The sequence below is a fragment of the Sparus aurata genome, chromosome 12, assembly GCF_900880675.1.
Source record: "Sparus aurata chromosome 12, fSpaAur1.1, whole genome shotgun sequence".
NCBI lineage: Eukaryota > Metazoa > Chordata > Actinopteri > Spariformes > Sparidae > Sparus > Sparus aurata.
Window position 1 is genome coordinate 6,271,896 of NC_044198.1, and position 16,015 is coordinate 6,287,910.

The 16,015-nt window shown below is 43.0% G+C and overlaps 1 protein-coding gene across 7 annotated transcripts in view; it reads left to right on the top strand.

The window, feature by feature from the left end:
* Positions 1-15,994, top strand: part of tjp2a (tight junction protein 2a (zona occludens 2)) — a 40,873-nt gene extending 24,879 nt beyond the window's left edge. For 4 of the 7 annotated variants that reach the window (XM_030435212.1, XM_030435205.1, XM_030435209.1 and 1 more), the window contains 23 exons: positions 621-745; positions 1,413-1,515; positions 1,792-2,581; positions 2,988-3,091; positions 4,437-4,590; positions 5,910-6,021; positions 6,938-7,068; positions 7,159-7,243; positions 7,387-7,537; positions 7,869-7,977; positions 9,206-9,425; positions 9,730-9,917; positions 10,025-10,120; positions 10,215-10,294; positions 10,376-10,586; positions 10,856-10,956; positions 11,057-11,281; positions 11,442-11,546; positions 11,854-12,060; positions 12,297-12,311; positions 12,533-12,610; positions 13,666-13,751; positions 13,890-15,994. In XM_030435212.1, the coding sequence (XP_030291072.1) occupies positions 621-745; positions 1,413-1,515; positions 1,792-2,581; positions 2,988-3,091; positions 4,437-4,590; positions 5,910-6,021; positions 6,938-7,068; positions 7,159-7,243; positions 7,387-7,537; positions 7,869-7,977; positions 9,206-9,425; positions 9,730-9,917; positions 10,025-10,120; positions 10,215-10,294; positions 10,376-10,586; positions 10,856-10,956; positions 11,057-11,281; positions 11,442-11,546; positions 11,854-12,060; positions 12,297-12,311; positions 12,533-12,610; positions 13,666-13,751; positions 13,890-14,046 (3,633 nt within the window). In that variant the 3' untranslated portion in view covers positions 14,047-15,994. The remainder of the gene's footprint in view (positions 1-620; positions 746-1,412; positions 1,516-1,791; positions 2,582-2,987; positions 3,092-4,436; positions 4,591-5,909; positions 6,022-6,937; positions 7,069-7,158; positions 7,244-7,386; positions 7,538-7,868; positions 7,978-9,205; positions 9,426-9,729; positions 9,918-10,024; positions 10,121-10,214; positions 10,295-10,375; positions 10,587-10,855; positions 10,957-11,056; positions 11,282-11,441; positions 11,547-11,853; positions 12,061-12,296; positions 12,312-12,532; positions 12,611-13,665; positions 13,752-13,889) is intronic. The other 3 variants (XM_030435206.1, XM_030435211.1, XM_030435207.1) reach the window with 2 other exon arrangements.
* The last annotated feature ends 21 nt before the right edge of the window (positions 15,995-16,015 follow it).

Sequence of the window (16,015 nt, forward strand, 5' to 3'; positions counted from 1 at the left end):
TTTGTTTATCTGCTCATGCTTTTTCCCTCCCTCTGCCTTTGTGGCCATCTGCTAGAGACAGAGGGAAGAGTAGAATTGTGTGGGCTTTTTTTTTTTTTTTTTTTTTTTTTTAAGTACAGATGGAAGGGAGGGGATAAAGAGACAGGGTCATCAAATCTCTGACCTAATCTCATCTGGGCGAACTGGAGCAGTGGCAGGTAGAATCATTCACATCCGAAACATGTTGCTAAGGAAGTGAGGAGCCTTTTAAAACAGAGTTGTTTGGGCTTGTTGACATACATTCAGCATTTTTTTTTAAATCTGAATTTACTGTCACACTGCTCATACACACTTCCGATGTTTTGAAGCCAAGGGATTAGCATCATTGTTAATCACACACCGTGCTACAGAAGATGGACATGTAGGCGCTGAACTGCTGCACAATGATACATGACTCTAGTATGTACAACTGTAATCACAATCTGAGCCAAAATCCCTTTAATCACAATGTACAATACACATGCAGCCATGATGATACGGTTTGAGTTGACACACACAACAAGGATTACAGGACACACACACACACTGACACACAGAATAGACAAAGACTCGACATGATATACATATTTTTCTGTTCTCAGGATCCAAAGATGGGCTTCGGCATCGCAGTGTCTGGGGGGCGGGACAACCCGAATGAGGAAAGTGGCGAGACGTCCATTGTGGTGTCCGACGTCCTGCAGGGAGGACCTGCCGACGGCCTGTTATTGTGCGTATTGTTGTTGGTCATAATTTTAAAGTTGTACTATTCATGTTTCATTCAACGGGGTATAACTTACCTATGGCCCCTTGTAGAGATTTTACTGCCCCTTTTAATATTCCTGTATGCATTTGACCATGATGGGCTAGAAAAATATTTATCAGGACCATTTTATTGTAAATAACATTACAGACTTTGTCACTATTTCATTTACATGCTATTTTATGACATACTGAACTGAAATTAAAACAACATATCCTTGATAGGTAACTTTTGCTTACACCATCCCCTTTGGCATAGTTCTCCAAAACAAACCTATGATTCATTTGATCAATCAGTCAGTGTAATATTTGTATTAACTTTTATGTGACAACTGACAACAGGGATTAATTTAGTGATTAAAAAACAAATCAAAGCTGTCTAGCATATTTTTATAGCTTAAAAGATTTATTTCCTTACTCGCAGCGGTCACATTTAATTTGGTAAGGCTCCTAGCTATCGGCTGAACAAATACAATGCCAATTCATATGAAAATATAAAATCACATATAAAAGTTATGTCTTTATTTTGGGATTCACATTTAGCAGCCTTAGAATACCTGAATAACTTTAAACTTAAATTCAACTTAAATTCAATTTAGCATGTCAAAGTCACATCAACGTCTGTTTGTGTTTAGTGAGAATGACCGAGTGGTGCAGGTGAATGCCATCGCCATGGAGGGGGCCCTACACACCTTCGCTGTCCAGACCCTCAGGAAGTGTGGCAAAGTAGCAAAAGTTGTAAGTAAAGCCTTTGGTTTGTTGTTGGTTTATGATGAAAATGTGCTCATTTATGTTGCATAACATACAATTATGATGTTGTCGGTTTGAAACTGACTCGGAAATGTTATTACATATGTCGATCGCTTTCTCTCTCTCCATGTGTGTCATTGCTGTCTCTCTAATTTTAGCAAAAAGAAAGGTTACAAACCCAGAAATATAATTTATAAAGAATTAGGATTATTTGATTCGTTTTTGTTGTTTTTAATAAGATATCTTTGTCATGTTAATCAACAGACAGTGAAGAGGCCCAGGAAGGTCCCAGTCAATCTGCTGAATCGACCCCCCTCACCTGATGACAGAGTCTTCAACAACGACTACAATGACGATTACAACTACGATCAGGACCGCCGCAGTGTGTACAGCGGGCGCAGTGGCGGTGGGCGGGACCACAGCCTGGAGAGGGAGCGTGGCGGAGGAGGCTACATGGATTCTGGCTATCACACACGTGAGCGTGACTATGACAGGGACTATGATCGGCGGGAACGCGGCAGGAGCGCTGAGAGAGACCTGAGCCCGGACCGGCAATACAGGAGAGATGGCAGCAGAGGTCGCACTTTGGACAAAGAGCGCAGCCCGGAGAGGCCCTACAGGGGGGACCACACACTAGGCCGTGACTTCAGCCCGGACAGAAGGTATCGCAGCGAACGTGCATTAGACAGAGACCACAGTCCTGATCGGCGTTATCGCAGTGAAAGAGCCCTCGACAGGGAGTACAGTCCTGACAGACGCTACCGCAGTGAGCGAACTCTGGACCGCACCAACAGCCCAGACCTGCGCACCAGACGTGATAGCCACAGCCCAGCTCGAGGACGGCGCGACCACAGCTTTGAACGAGGACGTGACCGCATCCCCAGTGACCCGAGGAAGTACGAGGAGCCGCTGAAGCGGAGTGGGAGCAGAGACCGCCTGGAACGCTCGCCGTCACCTGCCGCCATGCCCATCCCTTTGCCCCGCCCTGTCCGGGACCTGGAACCACTGGAGAAACCCCTGAATGTGCTGCTGCTGAAGAACCGGCCCAACGAAGGTGAGAAACCAGCAAACATTTTACCAGTTTCTATTGTTGAGCTGTCGGACTTCATTCTGATAAACAAATTATATACCTGGAACTTTCAAAATTTAAAATGACCAAAGATTCAGAACTAAAGCATAAAGTAAAAATGCTATTGCATTATACAAACGAAGGCAAGCAAATTTCCAGGTGTTAAAGAACATGTAAGAACTTGCACTGAACAAGAATAAGTAAACAAGAATATGAGTCAGATCAGACTTCCGATGCCAGCTTTCCACATTTAACATTTCCACAATGCTTTATACCAACAATTTTAAAACCGATGACTCCAGCAAGAGCAAAACCAAGTAATACATTTATGTATAGTCTGTTTCTGTGATGATACCACACAAGATGATTCTGTTTTACCATCTTTTTCCAGAGTATGGCCTTCGTTTGGGCAGTCAGCTCTTCATCAAAGAAATGACCAACACAGGACTTGCCAGCAGAGATGGGAATCTGCAGGAAGGAGACATTATACTAAAGGTAGGGTCAACGTTTTCTCTCACCGTAAAGCTTTGCCTGAGAGTAGGATGCATAAGTCATATTATTTAATTGATTAATCTCTCTTTTTTTTGTAAATGGGGAGAAATTGAATATAATATTCGATGTGTTTTTTCAGTTGTGTATAATCACCTAAAACAAAGAATTGATGTATATTTGTTACTTTGGAATGAGTCTTTTATATCTAGAGGTGGCTGTCTCCCACACCACTATGTTGCACTGCCATGTTTCTAAAGTAGCTTAGAACAGACGAACAAAAAACTGACTCTACCGAGGGCTTTTTACATTTTTAGCAGCCACTGTTGGTGAGTGGAGTTGAGGGGTATTCTTTTGGTTGCATTCTGCAACCTTAACACTAGATGCTAATCCTACACACTGGACCTGTAATGGTTAAAAATAGTGAAAAATACCCTTAACAAGTTTTAAGAGGCCAAAGTGATTTGTTTTCTGGGAGCTTATCTTGTCTGACCAAAAAGCCAACGATATTCAATTTACAGTGATGTAAAATAGAAAAAAAGAAGCACATCCTTACATTAGACAAAGCTGAACAAATAGAAATAGATTGCAGCTTTGCATACAAAATTATCAATTTGATTATTAAAATGACAACTTTTTCTTGGGGCCTTCAAGCCCTGTGGGGTCAACTCAAACACCCACTTCTGCTCAAATTTACCATCATTTAGGATGTCATGTAGAGCTGGCCAATATAAGTCGATGATTCGAATCATCAGTTGACTAGAACCTGAGTCAACTTGCATTGTGTTGAATCAGTGCACTTTGTTTTGTAGCTGCTTCATTTGACACCTAGCACTTGAGGAGTAATAGCATGGCTGGCTGTAAACTATACAAAATAACCAAAATCAGAAGGCAGATGTTGCTAAAGCACTTTTCAGACAGTGGTACAACCTCCTCTACTGCCATCCACTGTGATTGAATCCTGGGCTGACACTGCTGTCAGTTGCACAGCAGAAGAAACGCTATGTGGTGCAACTGAATTACGATCAAAATGCACACTTTTACTTTCTGACTGTGTCATCTGTGATTTAAAAAGATTTCCACAAAGAACAGCAGCAAAATGTAAATGGTAAAAAAAAAAAAACATAATCAATTAAATGTTTTTTTAACAGCCACATCTAAAATATTTGTCCAGCCCCACTGTATTTTTAAAAACATTTTTTAAATAAATTAGAAAAAGGGAAGATTTCTTCTCAAAGATTTTTATATTCGATCTCTCCACAACAGTACTGTTTGAATCCTGCACAGGGCTCTTACTGTAGCATTGTTTTTTTGGAGCGCATTGATAAACATCTCTCTCTCTTTCCGTCAGATTAATGGTACAGTGACAGAGAACCTGTCGCTGAGTGATGCAGGCAAGCTGATCGAGAAGTCTCGCGGAAAGCTGCAGCTGGTGGTGCAGAGAGACAAACGACAGGTGCTGATCCGAGTCCCCCCGATGGTTGACAGCGACTCGGAGCTCGATGGTGAGAGATACTCGAAACTGAAAAGCAGCAGGTCCTATCCAGTGTAAAGAAAAACTGCCGAGTGGCTGCCATCATCACATATAAACCCACTGTGTATGAAATTCATATAAATCAACTGTGGAAACATTGTTGCTGTTGTTGCTGTTGTTGTTGTATTTGTCCTCCAAACCTGTTTTCCCTTCATAAAATAAAGGTTTTACTCACACGTCAGTATTTAGTTTTATTTGATTATTAACCACTAACCAGTTGCTCAAGTATTTTTAACGTGTACACATACTTAACATAGCAGAACCAGCACTATGAACTAACAAGAGACTCACCAAACCTTCATCATTGTTCCTCCACCAATGATTACTCACTCCTTTATACCTGGTTTTAGTGTCACATGACCAGATGGCATGCTGTGATTGGTTGGGACCAATCTAGATAAGTGGTGTGAGTGGATTGTTCACCAACCAAATGTTTACAGGGAGGGGGGGATAGCCAGAAGACCGGTGACCCACTTTGAATGGTTTTGGGTGTGTGTGTGTGTGTGCGTGTGCTTGTATGTGTGTGCGTGTGCATGTGTGAAAGTGGTCACTCGCCTCAGGCAGGGTGATCTAATCTGGCATCATAATCCTACTACTGGATATGACAGAATTTCATTATGTTAAGGTTCGCACCGCAGCAGGCCTCTGGTGTATGCCGTCCAGCATCCCTCTCTGTAACCATCTCTGAGAACAATAGGGCCCGATCGAGTGTGCGTGACTGAGTGAGGATTTTCAGCTCTGCAAGGTTCAAATCACCTGAAGTGCATCTCCCTCATTTTGCTCTGTATTCGTATTGCCACACTTCATCAATCATGCCACGTTAAAATGCATGAAAACATCATTGTCCTGTTAAGTTTCAGTGATCTTTGTTAAAATCCCTGGAGCATGATTACAGCATGTACTCCACTTTGTGTCGTAATGTGACCTTTGTTTGTCCGTGTGCGTGTTTCTGTTTCCATGACCTGTGGGCCCTGCTGGGAAAAAAAAGCATAGACCAGCACCAAAACACAACATATGCCGGTCTCGCTAGTGACTGGTCACCACCAAGACCAGCATATGTTGTGTTTTGGTGCTGGTCCATGTTGTTTTTTCCAGCAGGAGGGCATTTGAAAATTGAATACCATTTTCACGATATAATTCTTTAGAAATGCAGGCACGTCAAGAAGAAATCAAACATTTCACTCCTTCGACCTTCGGACATTTTTAATACCCGAACACGAAGACAACGAGGGAACCCGAAATTTTGTTCAGAATGATATTTTTCTGCCCGTTTGTCGTTTTGCATTGCAGATATCTCAGAGATCGAATCGTACCGCTCCTACTCCCCACAGGATGACAGGCGGGGCCACCACTCCGACCTCTCCTCCCACTCCTCCAATGAGAGGCTGAGAGATAAGCCCAGGTGAGATGTCATTTGATTTTTTTTAAAGCCATGGGAAGGAATTAGATCCTCCCCTAAAGATTTAACGACTTGTTTCATTGGGCTCAGGATCTACAGAAATTTGAAAATCATCTTTAGATGATCAGAGCCAGCTTTACTAAGACGTCCTCAGTGTTTTGTTATTTGTGTGTTGTTAAATACAGCACAAAATCAGGATAATGCAGGGATTATGTTGATAAAAGCCTCATGAGGCTTAATCAATGGATGCAGAGAAATTCCTCCTCAATGATTTAATGTGATGGACTACGTGCCATAACATTTAAATTGTCTATACATTTATTTCTCACCAGTCTTTTTGCATTTATCTTGATCGACTTTTGAGAGGAGGTTTTGTGGTTCAGTTTTAGGGGTTGTTGATGGATGACATGCAGCAAATTTTCCCAGCTAGACTGACATTTTGTAAGGATATTTGCAGGTACTAAGGAAGGTCTTAGGCGGTTGTAAATTTGAATTTGTCTGGTCTAATTTCAGTTATCTATCTTTTCATTTCTTTCAGTGTAGTCAAGCTTTTCTCCCTGAGCCCACATTTCTGAAGTTAAAGTCTTATCTCTAAAACCTACTGAACCTTTTTTATATTTGCACTTACCTGTTGGCAAAATATAGATTAACCTGAATTACTCTGAGCCACATTCCTACATAAAACCTATTGCTGCACAGGACCACATGTAGTATACACTACATACCTTGATAGTTAGCTGCAATGCTTGAATGAGCGAGACAGGATTTATCCAAAAATCTGCCTTAGATTTTGTTTAAAATGATCTCAGACAAGTTGTAAAAGGCATTAACTTAACGTGCATGATAACCTGTACACACACTGTTTTGGTCACCAGAACGATTAGACATTTTCTGATACTTTAACTTGTGATATATCAAGAGAGGACCAGCCCAACAGGCTGGCAAAAATGGGCGCCATGGCGACACCATTCAGAGCTCCTGACAGAGCTGTAGATGACACGCCCCCTTTACCAACAGAGAGGGAGGAGTCTCGAGCAGAAACGCCACCAGGTAGATGCTTATGTTCTTCTCAATTATATATCAATCATCAGTTTTGACCAGATGTAAATTTGATTGCTGCAATCTTTTCTATTTCTGCAGTACCAGCGCCCATTGTAGCCCCCAAGGTTCATGCTCCCCCCAAGGTGCCAATGAAGCCAAGCATAGAGGACCAGGACATATATGGGTCAGTATATTTCAAAAAGTAATCCGGGTCACACTGTTTAGATTTTTGACCACACATCAGTTTGATCAGCTCAAAATTGCGTAGGAGTTTCTTTGTTTTTATTTCCTTGTTGTTGTGACTGAAATCTTGCTTTCATCGGTCAGGCCGAACACAGTGATGGTGCGTTTCCAGAAAGGCGACAGCGTGGGTCTGAGGCTGGCAGGAGGAAATGATGTCGGTATCTTCATTGCTGGCGTTCAGGAAGACAGCGCTGCCGAGCAGGAGGGTCTCCGCACAGGAGATCAGATCATGAAGGTGAGACTTCTTGTATTCCACATTGAATTCATGCAGATAAAACATCTAGGTGACTCAACAGCACATGACATCAGGATCCCCTTTAGACTCTTACTAGGCTGTAGGTGCCTTTGCTTGAAGAGAAAAGACATACACAAGAAAGGCAGAGTTAAAGTTACGGAACCACAATGAGTTTCGATTGGGCCTTTAACTTTATCTGATGACTGTGTGTTGTGTCTCATGGTTCATCAGTTAAAGATGGGCTCAGTCGAGAAGGTATCCGTCCTTTGTCTATTTTATACAATACCACTTTTTTTCTAATGGTGTTTCTTGTCTGTCTTGACTGTTTCAGGTGAACAACACGGACTTCAGGGGCATGGTGCGTGAGGATGCTGTCCTCTACCTGCTGGAGATTCCCAAAGGAGAAGATGTAACCATTCTTGCTCAAAGCAAACCTGAAGGTACTGTTGTGTATAGACAATGGTTGCCAATAAAATTAAGACAAATATTAATTGCTATTGATAACAACATTTTTAAGAATGTATGAAAAAAAAGGCATGAGAGTTCCTGCCTCAAGTGGAGGAGTTTAAGTATCTTGGGGTCTTGTTCACGAGTGAGGGAAGGATGGAGCGTGAGATTGACAGACGGATCGGTGCAGCGGCCGCAGTAATGCGGTCTTTGTATCGGTCCGTCGTGGTGAAGAGAGAGCTGAGCCGAAAGGCGAAGCTCTCGATTTACCAGTCAATCTACGTTCCGACCCCTCACCTATGGCCATGAACTTTGGGTCATGACCGAAAGAATAAGATCCCAGATACAAGCGGCCGAAATGAGTTTCCTCCGCAGGGTGGCAGGGCGCTCCCTTAGAGATAGGGTGAAGAGCTCTGTCACCCGGGAGGAGCTCAGAGTAGAGCCGCTGCTCCTCCACATCGAGAGGAGCCAGCTGAGGTGGCTCGGGCATCTGTTTCGGATGCCCCCGGGACGCCTCCCTTGGGAGGTGTTCCTGGCATGTCCCTCCGGGAGGAGACCCCGAGGAAGACCCAGGACACGCTGGTGTGACTATGTCGCCCAGCTGGCCTGGGAACGCCTTGGGGTCCTCCCGGAAGAGCTGGAGGCGGTATCCGGGGAGAGGGAAGTCTGGGTGTCCCTGCTCAGGCAGCTGCCCCCGCGACCCGGCCCCGGATAAGCGGATGAAAATGGATGGATGGATGGATGAAAAAAAAAACAGGAAAAAGCGCAAAAATATTTTAACCCCACACTTCAGTTGACAAATACCTCTGTCTGCACTCTACACTCAACTTAAACAAAGGCTGAAACAAATTCAGTGTCTTTTGCCGTTCAGATAAAGTCCAAATAAAGGGGCATACTCGATATGTAGCTGGATTCACTTACGTGATCCCTCTGATGGCATTGTCAATTTGGGGATTGTTTGTATAAGCTATGAATATTTGTGAAATTTTGGGTTAAGGTTGAAGAGATTTAGCTTGTAGTCTGAGAAAGGCCCTGGACCCAGAATGGAGCCACTTGGTACACCAAATCCACTTTACAATACTGTGAGATAGTGTACTTCATTTAGTGTTGTTTTTATGTTCGGCTTTGTGGTCTTTAGTGCAAGGTATTTGCCCTCTGAAGCTCAGTAAGTGGATAAACACAGACTGAAGTGTTCTTTTCTAAATGTGTTTTCTGTTTCAGTGTACAAGGACATTTTAGCATCTGGCAGAGGTGACTCCTTCTTCATCAGGACCCACTTTGAGTTTGAGAAGGAGGCTCCTCAGAGCCTTCCTTTCAGCAGAGGAGAGATCTTCAAAGTGACAGACACACTTTATGATGGCAAATTGGGTAACTGGCTGGCAATCCGCTCTGACAAAGACAACCAGCTTATGGAGAAAGGAATCATCCCCAACAAGAGCAGGTGTGTGCAGGGTTTGTGGGGTTGTCATGTATGTCGGGTTAATTATTTGTTAAAGTGATTGATATAATATGTGTGAAGCTGCACTGTTAGTGTTGGCCATGCTTGAAGAGATTTAAGTCATTTCCTGGCTTTGAAGCAGCTGGCAACCACTAAATCCTCTGATCAGCTCTATAGTCCAGCCCAGCTCAGATCACCAAGAGTCATTCCAAATCATTTAGCATGGAAAGTTAAGCATTAGTTAAAAAAGTTAGAATTGGTTATGTGACATGATGCTGACAAAGGCTCTGTTTATTTTGTCTCACAGAGCAGAGCAAATGGCCAACGTCCAGAATGCAGCCCGGGCAGCATCAGGTAACGACAGAGGTGACTTCTGGAGGCTGAGAGGTCAAAGGGCAGCGAAGAAGAAAGACTTACGCAAGAGCCGAGAGGACCTGAGCGCGGCTCCGGTCTCCACACGATTCCCCGCCTACGAGAGAGTGGTCCTACGTGAAGGTACCCAAATCTTTTATCCACTAGCTCCTCTGCAGTTTCACATAAAATATATTTTGATTGTTTATCTACTACTGACTAAATTTGTGTCCTGTTTGATTTTGGTTCAGCCGGTTTCAGGAGACCTGTGGTGATATTTGGGCCCATTTCTGATGCAGTGAACGAAAAACTGGCTAACGACATGCCGAACGAGTATGTCGTCGCCAGTAAGTGCTTACATCATACAGTGTTGTATAACATGTATAGACATCATGTATTCTTGAATGACTGCATTGTAAAATAATTTCTTCCCTCTCACAGAAACTGAGCCCAAGGATGCAGGAAGTGAGAAATCCTCTGGAGTGGTGAGACTTAACACCATCAGACAAATCATTGAACAGGTACGGTACACTGGGGAAAAAAAAGCAGCTTTATGAAAATACTGTTGCATCATGTAATACTCAACCACCCTGTTTCCTTAGGATCGTCACGCTCTATTGGATGTTACTCCCAAAGCTGTGGACACTCTGAACTACACCCAGTGGTACCCCATCGTCATCTTCCTGAACCCAGACAGTAAGCAAGGCGTCAAGACCATGAGGAGCCGCCTGGCACCTGGATCCAGCCGCAGCGCACGCAAACTGTACGAGCAGGCCGTCAAGCTGAGGAAGACCTGCTCGCACCTTTTCACTGGTAGGTTTTATTATGAAAGTAGCTGTTAATCCAAAGCAGTAATGACAAGAAATGTATGTAGAAAAATATAAATGTATTTCAAGACTGCAGAAAGTACAAATGTGCGAGTAAAATTAGGCTATTAAAGGAAAAATGGATGGTGAAATAAAACATAAGGCTAACCTTAGGTGAATCCTCATGCCTTCAACTATAACATTGTTGGACTTTTTTAGAAAAGGATCAAAATATATGTTACAGAACCTGAGATATCATATTTTGTGCACATTCAGCGAGTATCGACCTGAATTCGGCCAATGATGCATGGTACGGCAGCGTGAAAGAGTCCATTCAGGAGCAGCAGGACAGAGCTGTGTGGGTGTGTGAGGGCAAGGTGAGTCTTATTATCTGTGTGGTATGTCACATTTTTCAAACTAATACAATGTAACTCTGTATTCCAGTACTGAGTCTGTATCGTGACTTTCTGTCCTTAGTTGGAAGGTTCAGAGGAGGACCTGGATCTCCATGACGACCGCATGTCCTACCTGTCGGCTATGAGCGCAGACTACCTGAGCATGGACAGCCGTCTGACCAGCGACTACGAAGACACGGCAGACGAGGGCGGGACTTACACTGACAACGAGCTGGACGAGACATTGGACGAGCCGCAGCCGGTGTCAGCCATCAGTCGATCATCAGAGCCTGTGCTGCCAGATGAGGTGGGAGAGCCCGCTGATGCTGTACAGTGTACATGTGCCACTGTATATACCCTTTAACTCTCACCGCGGTTGACTTGATGTCAGTTTGGAAATTTGTGTTTGCATAATCCGACCCTGACAACCCTCCTGTGTGCGTGTGTGCGTGTGTGTGCGTGTGTAGAAGCCTCACCCTGAACCCCGGGGTCGTATGAGGAGGTCAGGGAGCAGAGAGGTGTTGAACAGAGAGCCCAGCCCTCCCCCTTCATTTGTCCCCGAACCCCCGAAGGTGAGATCCTCCCCCTGCTTCCTCCCCCTGCTTCCTCCCCCAAAACTCTTCCTAACTTCTGTCTGTCTACACTGTCCTTTGATGAGGAGGTTCTGATGACATAAAACTGCACACAATACATGTACATAAGTTACACACTGACTCAAACTAAGAAATGAAATGTCAGCAAAGGAGAACTATGATGAAATATAAAGTAAAGAAAAGCAGACACTGCGTGCGATGTCATCCTCACCAAAACCCGTCCCACAGCTAAACAAAGTTTTTTGAAATGGTCCGATATGTAATGCACAGTCCTCTCCTGTGACAGGTGCGGGCCCAGACTCGGACTGACTCAACGCGGAGCTATGACTCACACTCCAGCAGCACCATCAGCAGTGACGCAGCAGGCGGAAACAGGCCGCCTCCTCCTCCCGTGGCCCTGAAGCCCAGCCTCAACCGTCTGAACCAGTCGTCAGAGGAGCAGAGCCCGGGGAAGGAGGAGCCGGACCCCGCCAACAAATCCTTCCTGGGCAAGGTTAGTGTCATTATTTCTTTGTTTGGTGCAGTTATAGACGAACAAAGTAGTTCCTGTTCTGGACTATTAAATCTCACATTTCCACTTCAGTAAATTACTCTTTTAGTGAAAGGTTTTCTCATCTGGCATTTAGCCTGTTTTTCTGATGTTCAAGACTGAAGCCTTAACCTAGTTATTAAATGATTTTTATTCCACTTTCTTCTTCCTTTGCTTTCTTTGCTTCTAATATGAAATAGAGAATGGGTGACCAGGTAACTGAGTGTGTCTCCATCTGTCTTGCCCTCCTTTAAATCATAACTACCCGTCATCCATCGTAATGGTGTTCTGCCATCTTCATTTCACTGAATTATCATTGAAGAAATGTTTCATTTGACGGTCACCTTCATATGAATCATGTCATGTGGATGTGCACTACATACTGTGCCTCATCAACAACTGGAAGGTTAATTAACGTTTGTTTCTTTCCTCCTAGATTAAAGCTTTTGAGCAGATGGACCACCTGGCCCGAGCTCAGAGGATGCTGGAACTGCAAGAGGCAGAAAATGCTCGAGTCAGTACTGGTTTCAGTCTTATTAGGGCCTGAAGCAGCTCTGAGCTGCTCTGACCTCATCCTTCATGTTGACTGTGGCAACACAAACAGACGCAGAGATTAGCAGAGGATTGTAGAATTTATTTTAAATGTGTATTTTTTGACGCACAATGAATGCACATAAGAATACAGTGTAAACACTGTAACCCTGAGGTGCCATCCTCCCTCCATCTCATCAGTTTGGGTCATTTGAAAACTTACAGGGACAGTTCACCCCCAAATCAATTATACATTTTTTCCTCTTAACTGTAGCATTATTCATCCATCACGATTGTTTCAGTGTGAGCTGCAGAGCTTTTGAGACAACAGTTGTAGAGATGTCTGCCTTTTCTCCAATATGATGGAATAAGATGACACTCAGCTTGTTGTGCTCGAAGCACCAAGAAGACAAACATTGGAAAAACTCACCAACAATACGTCCTTCCAGAAATCATGACCTGGCTACTCAGGAGAACCCACAGACTTTGTTGTGAGCAGTTTAATGTGGGAACTATTTTCTTTCTACAAATCTACACTCACAATTGGTTTGCGAGTGTAGATTGGTAGTAAGGAACTGCAGCTACTCCGGGACAAGAAGCGAATGCTCCTGACAACCAGATGTAAACATTAATGTTTGGCTACATTGTAATGTTAGCTGGCTAACAGTCAGCTACCTTATCATCCAAGTGTAGTGTAGTCGTCTGTCCCTATTCTAGGATTTTTTTCCCCTCAAGTCTATCTTAAATAAATGCCCAAATGTACATGAAGAGAGTCAATATTTGCTGGAATCATTCATTCTGTGTATACTGGCCCTTTAACAACAAGCAGCCGGTAACTTTCCCAACATGTTCGTTCACCTGCATGTGAGTATTGTTTAAAAATGTGACCCTGTCATTTAAGTAAGGAGAGTTGGAGAGAGCTGCATAAACACTTGTAGCCTCATGGGGTCTGTGTAGAGTTAGGATATCTTGTGGTGTGTTTGTTATAAATGTTGTATTAGTTCTGACATATCTGGGTCTGCTCTTCTGTCTGCACAGTTGGAAATCGCCCAGAAGCACCCAGACATCTACGCCGTCCCGATGAAACTGCCAAAACCCAACCTCAACCGTCCTCAGCCAATAGGGTGAGAGCTCCACTCTTAGTAGCGCAGGCAAAACAGCACATGTGTATTGATATGTTGGTCATTAACGTTTGGTCTGTCAAAAGAAAAAGCTAAACCTCTGGATCGTTGGTGTGTGTGTGTGTGTTTTCGTGTACTCAGTTCCAGCTCCAATCCCGAGCAGCAGACTCCCTTCAGGCCACCGTACTCTGAGAGCAGAGGACACGAGGACGAAGAGGCCGAGTACCGCAGACAGCTGGCCGAGCAGACCAAGAGAGGATACTACAATGCTCAGAAATACAAAGACACTGAGCTGTAGGCCGGGGAACCAGGAAGTGATGTCAAACCGACAAACAGCGTTTGTTGCCTTGGTAACACCTCACGCAGCTCTACCTTGATGTAAACTCTCCGAACTTTGCTTGTAGGTCTTGAAAGATGTCACCACTTTTCATTACTGTCGTCTCACTACTGTACATGTTGCACTCACACAAGATCATGCTGGGGACACACACACAATAGTCTTACGAAGAGTGTGTTGGGTAAGTAAAAGCATCACTAGTCCTACTCAAGATATAGCAGATTCTTCTGATGTAACTTTTCACAGACCTGATATTTCATTGTATATATTGTTTGGATGTGTCTGACGAGGTTTTTGTTACAAGTGAGGTTTTATTTCCCCCCATCACACGAACAAATAGCCTCAGGTTTGGTCTCTCATGTATTACTATTACAGTCTAGTCACTCAGCATGTTTTTCTGAAAGATAGATACCCAGGGATTATGTTAAATATAGGTTTTAAACGATACATTTTTTGTAATTTTTAAGGTATTACCAGAATCCATAAACAACCATTTTGCAGTTTCGACTTTGGAAACTGTTTACTGAGGTAATAAATCAGTGAGTGAAGGTCATTTTTTCATAAGCTTGCATACAGTCAGACTTGTTTTGAAACCAGTGACCAATGAGAAAGGCAGATGTAATGCTCAGATAAGTGTGTAAAGTAACAGTATAGACAAAACTTCTCATAGAAACTGATTGAGGACATATAATAGCTACTGTCTTAGTTTTATTTTGGAAAGCGTCATAATTTGGGAACCAGGTTAAAAATCTTCATCGTTCAACAGATACAATCATTTTGCATCCAATAGGTTCGAAGAGGATTCTGGAAATATCTTAGTTCATCTTTGTTTTTAAAAGATGGGCAGGTATTTACTTTCAGAAAAACAGAAGCTCACCTCTGTTACTGGACTGTAATGATAATCCAGGAGGCTGAAACTGGAGCTAATTAACACCAAGCTGCAACCAAACCATAGAAATAGGACTGTGGACTGTATCTGTCAGTTTTGTGTCCCACCAACGTTCTGGCTCATTTATACAAGAATAGTGTGAAGATCCAACCGTGTGTCTGTGCAGGTCATACACAGTTCAGCAGCTGCTGTAAGTCCTCCTTTTCTTATCACCCTCCTGCAGAGCCTCCTCTGAGTTACTGTACACCCTTACATTCCTTATTCAACTTGTATATACACAGCACTGTGATATGTGTGCACTCTGTGAAGCAGCATATGTTCAAGTGCCTTGTAGCTCTAATGTTAGCATTGAAAAAAAACAGAGTCCAAAAGATGTTGACACCTGCTGTTTTAGGTTTAAAAAAAGAGAATATTTTCAGTACATTCTGATCACTACACCTCTGTCAACAGTGACAACAAACAAGATGAAGATTTTATCAAATGAACAGAGGCTCATTTCCTTCACCAAAGAAAAACCGTGGACACAGGATCTCATAAATGCAACATAATTACTAGATAACATGTCCTTTGAAAATAATGCAATAGACTTCCATACATTAAGGTTGTGGAGGTGGCTGTGAAGCATTTTTGTATTTAAATGAGGTGGAACAGACGGAGCAGAGAAATGACACAGATTTCACACACTGCTCAGATGATGGTGTCAACACTCATTACAATTGGAGTTTGCAGCGCAGCATAAACCTGATGTTTCTGACATGTTTGTATGTTCGTCTTTATCTCATTACAACCAGAGACAATCACATTGATATTGCATATGTTTTTATATTGAATAGACAGTGAACTCAGTCAAGTCTTTGTACGCAAGAGCAACTGGAATGTGGTGACGACAATCATGTTGGTCGATCAGTTTCTTTTAAATGTCTGTTAGTTTGTGATTTCTTTTTTTTATATATATAGTTTGTGATCTTGTTAGTGTTACTGAAAGACTCAAATTCAATAAATAAATCTCTTTTTATACAATGTTTTACAGCGTGTCTTCTT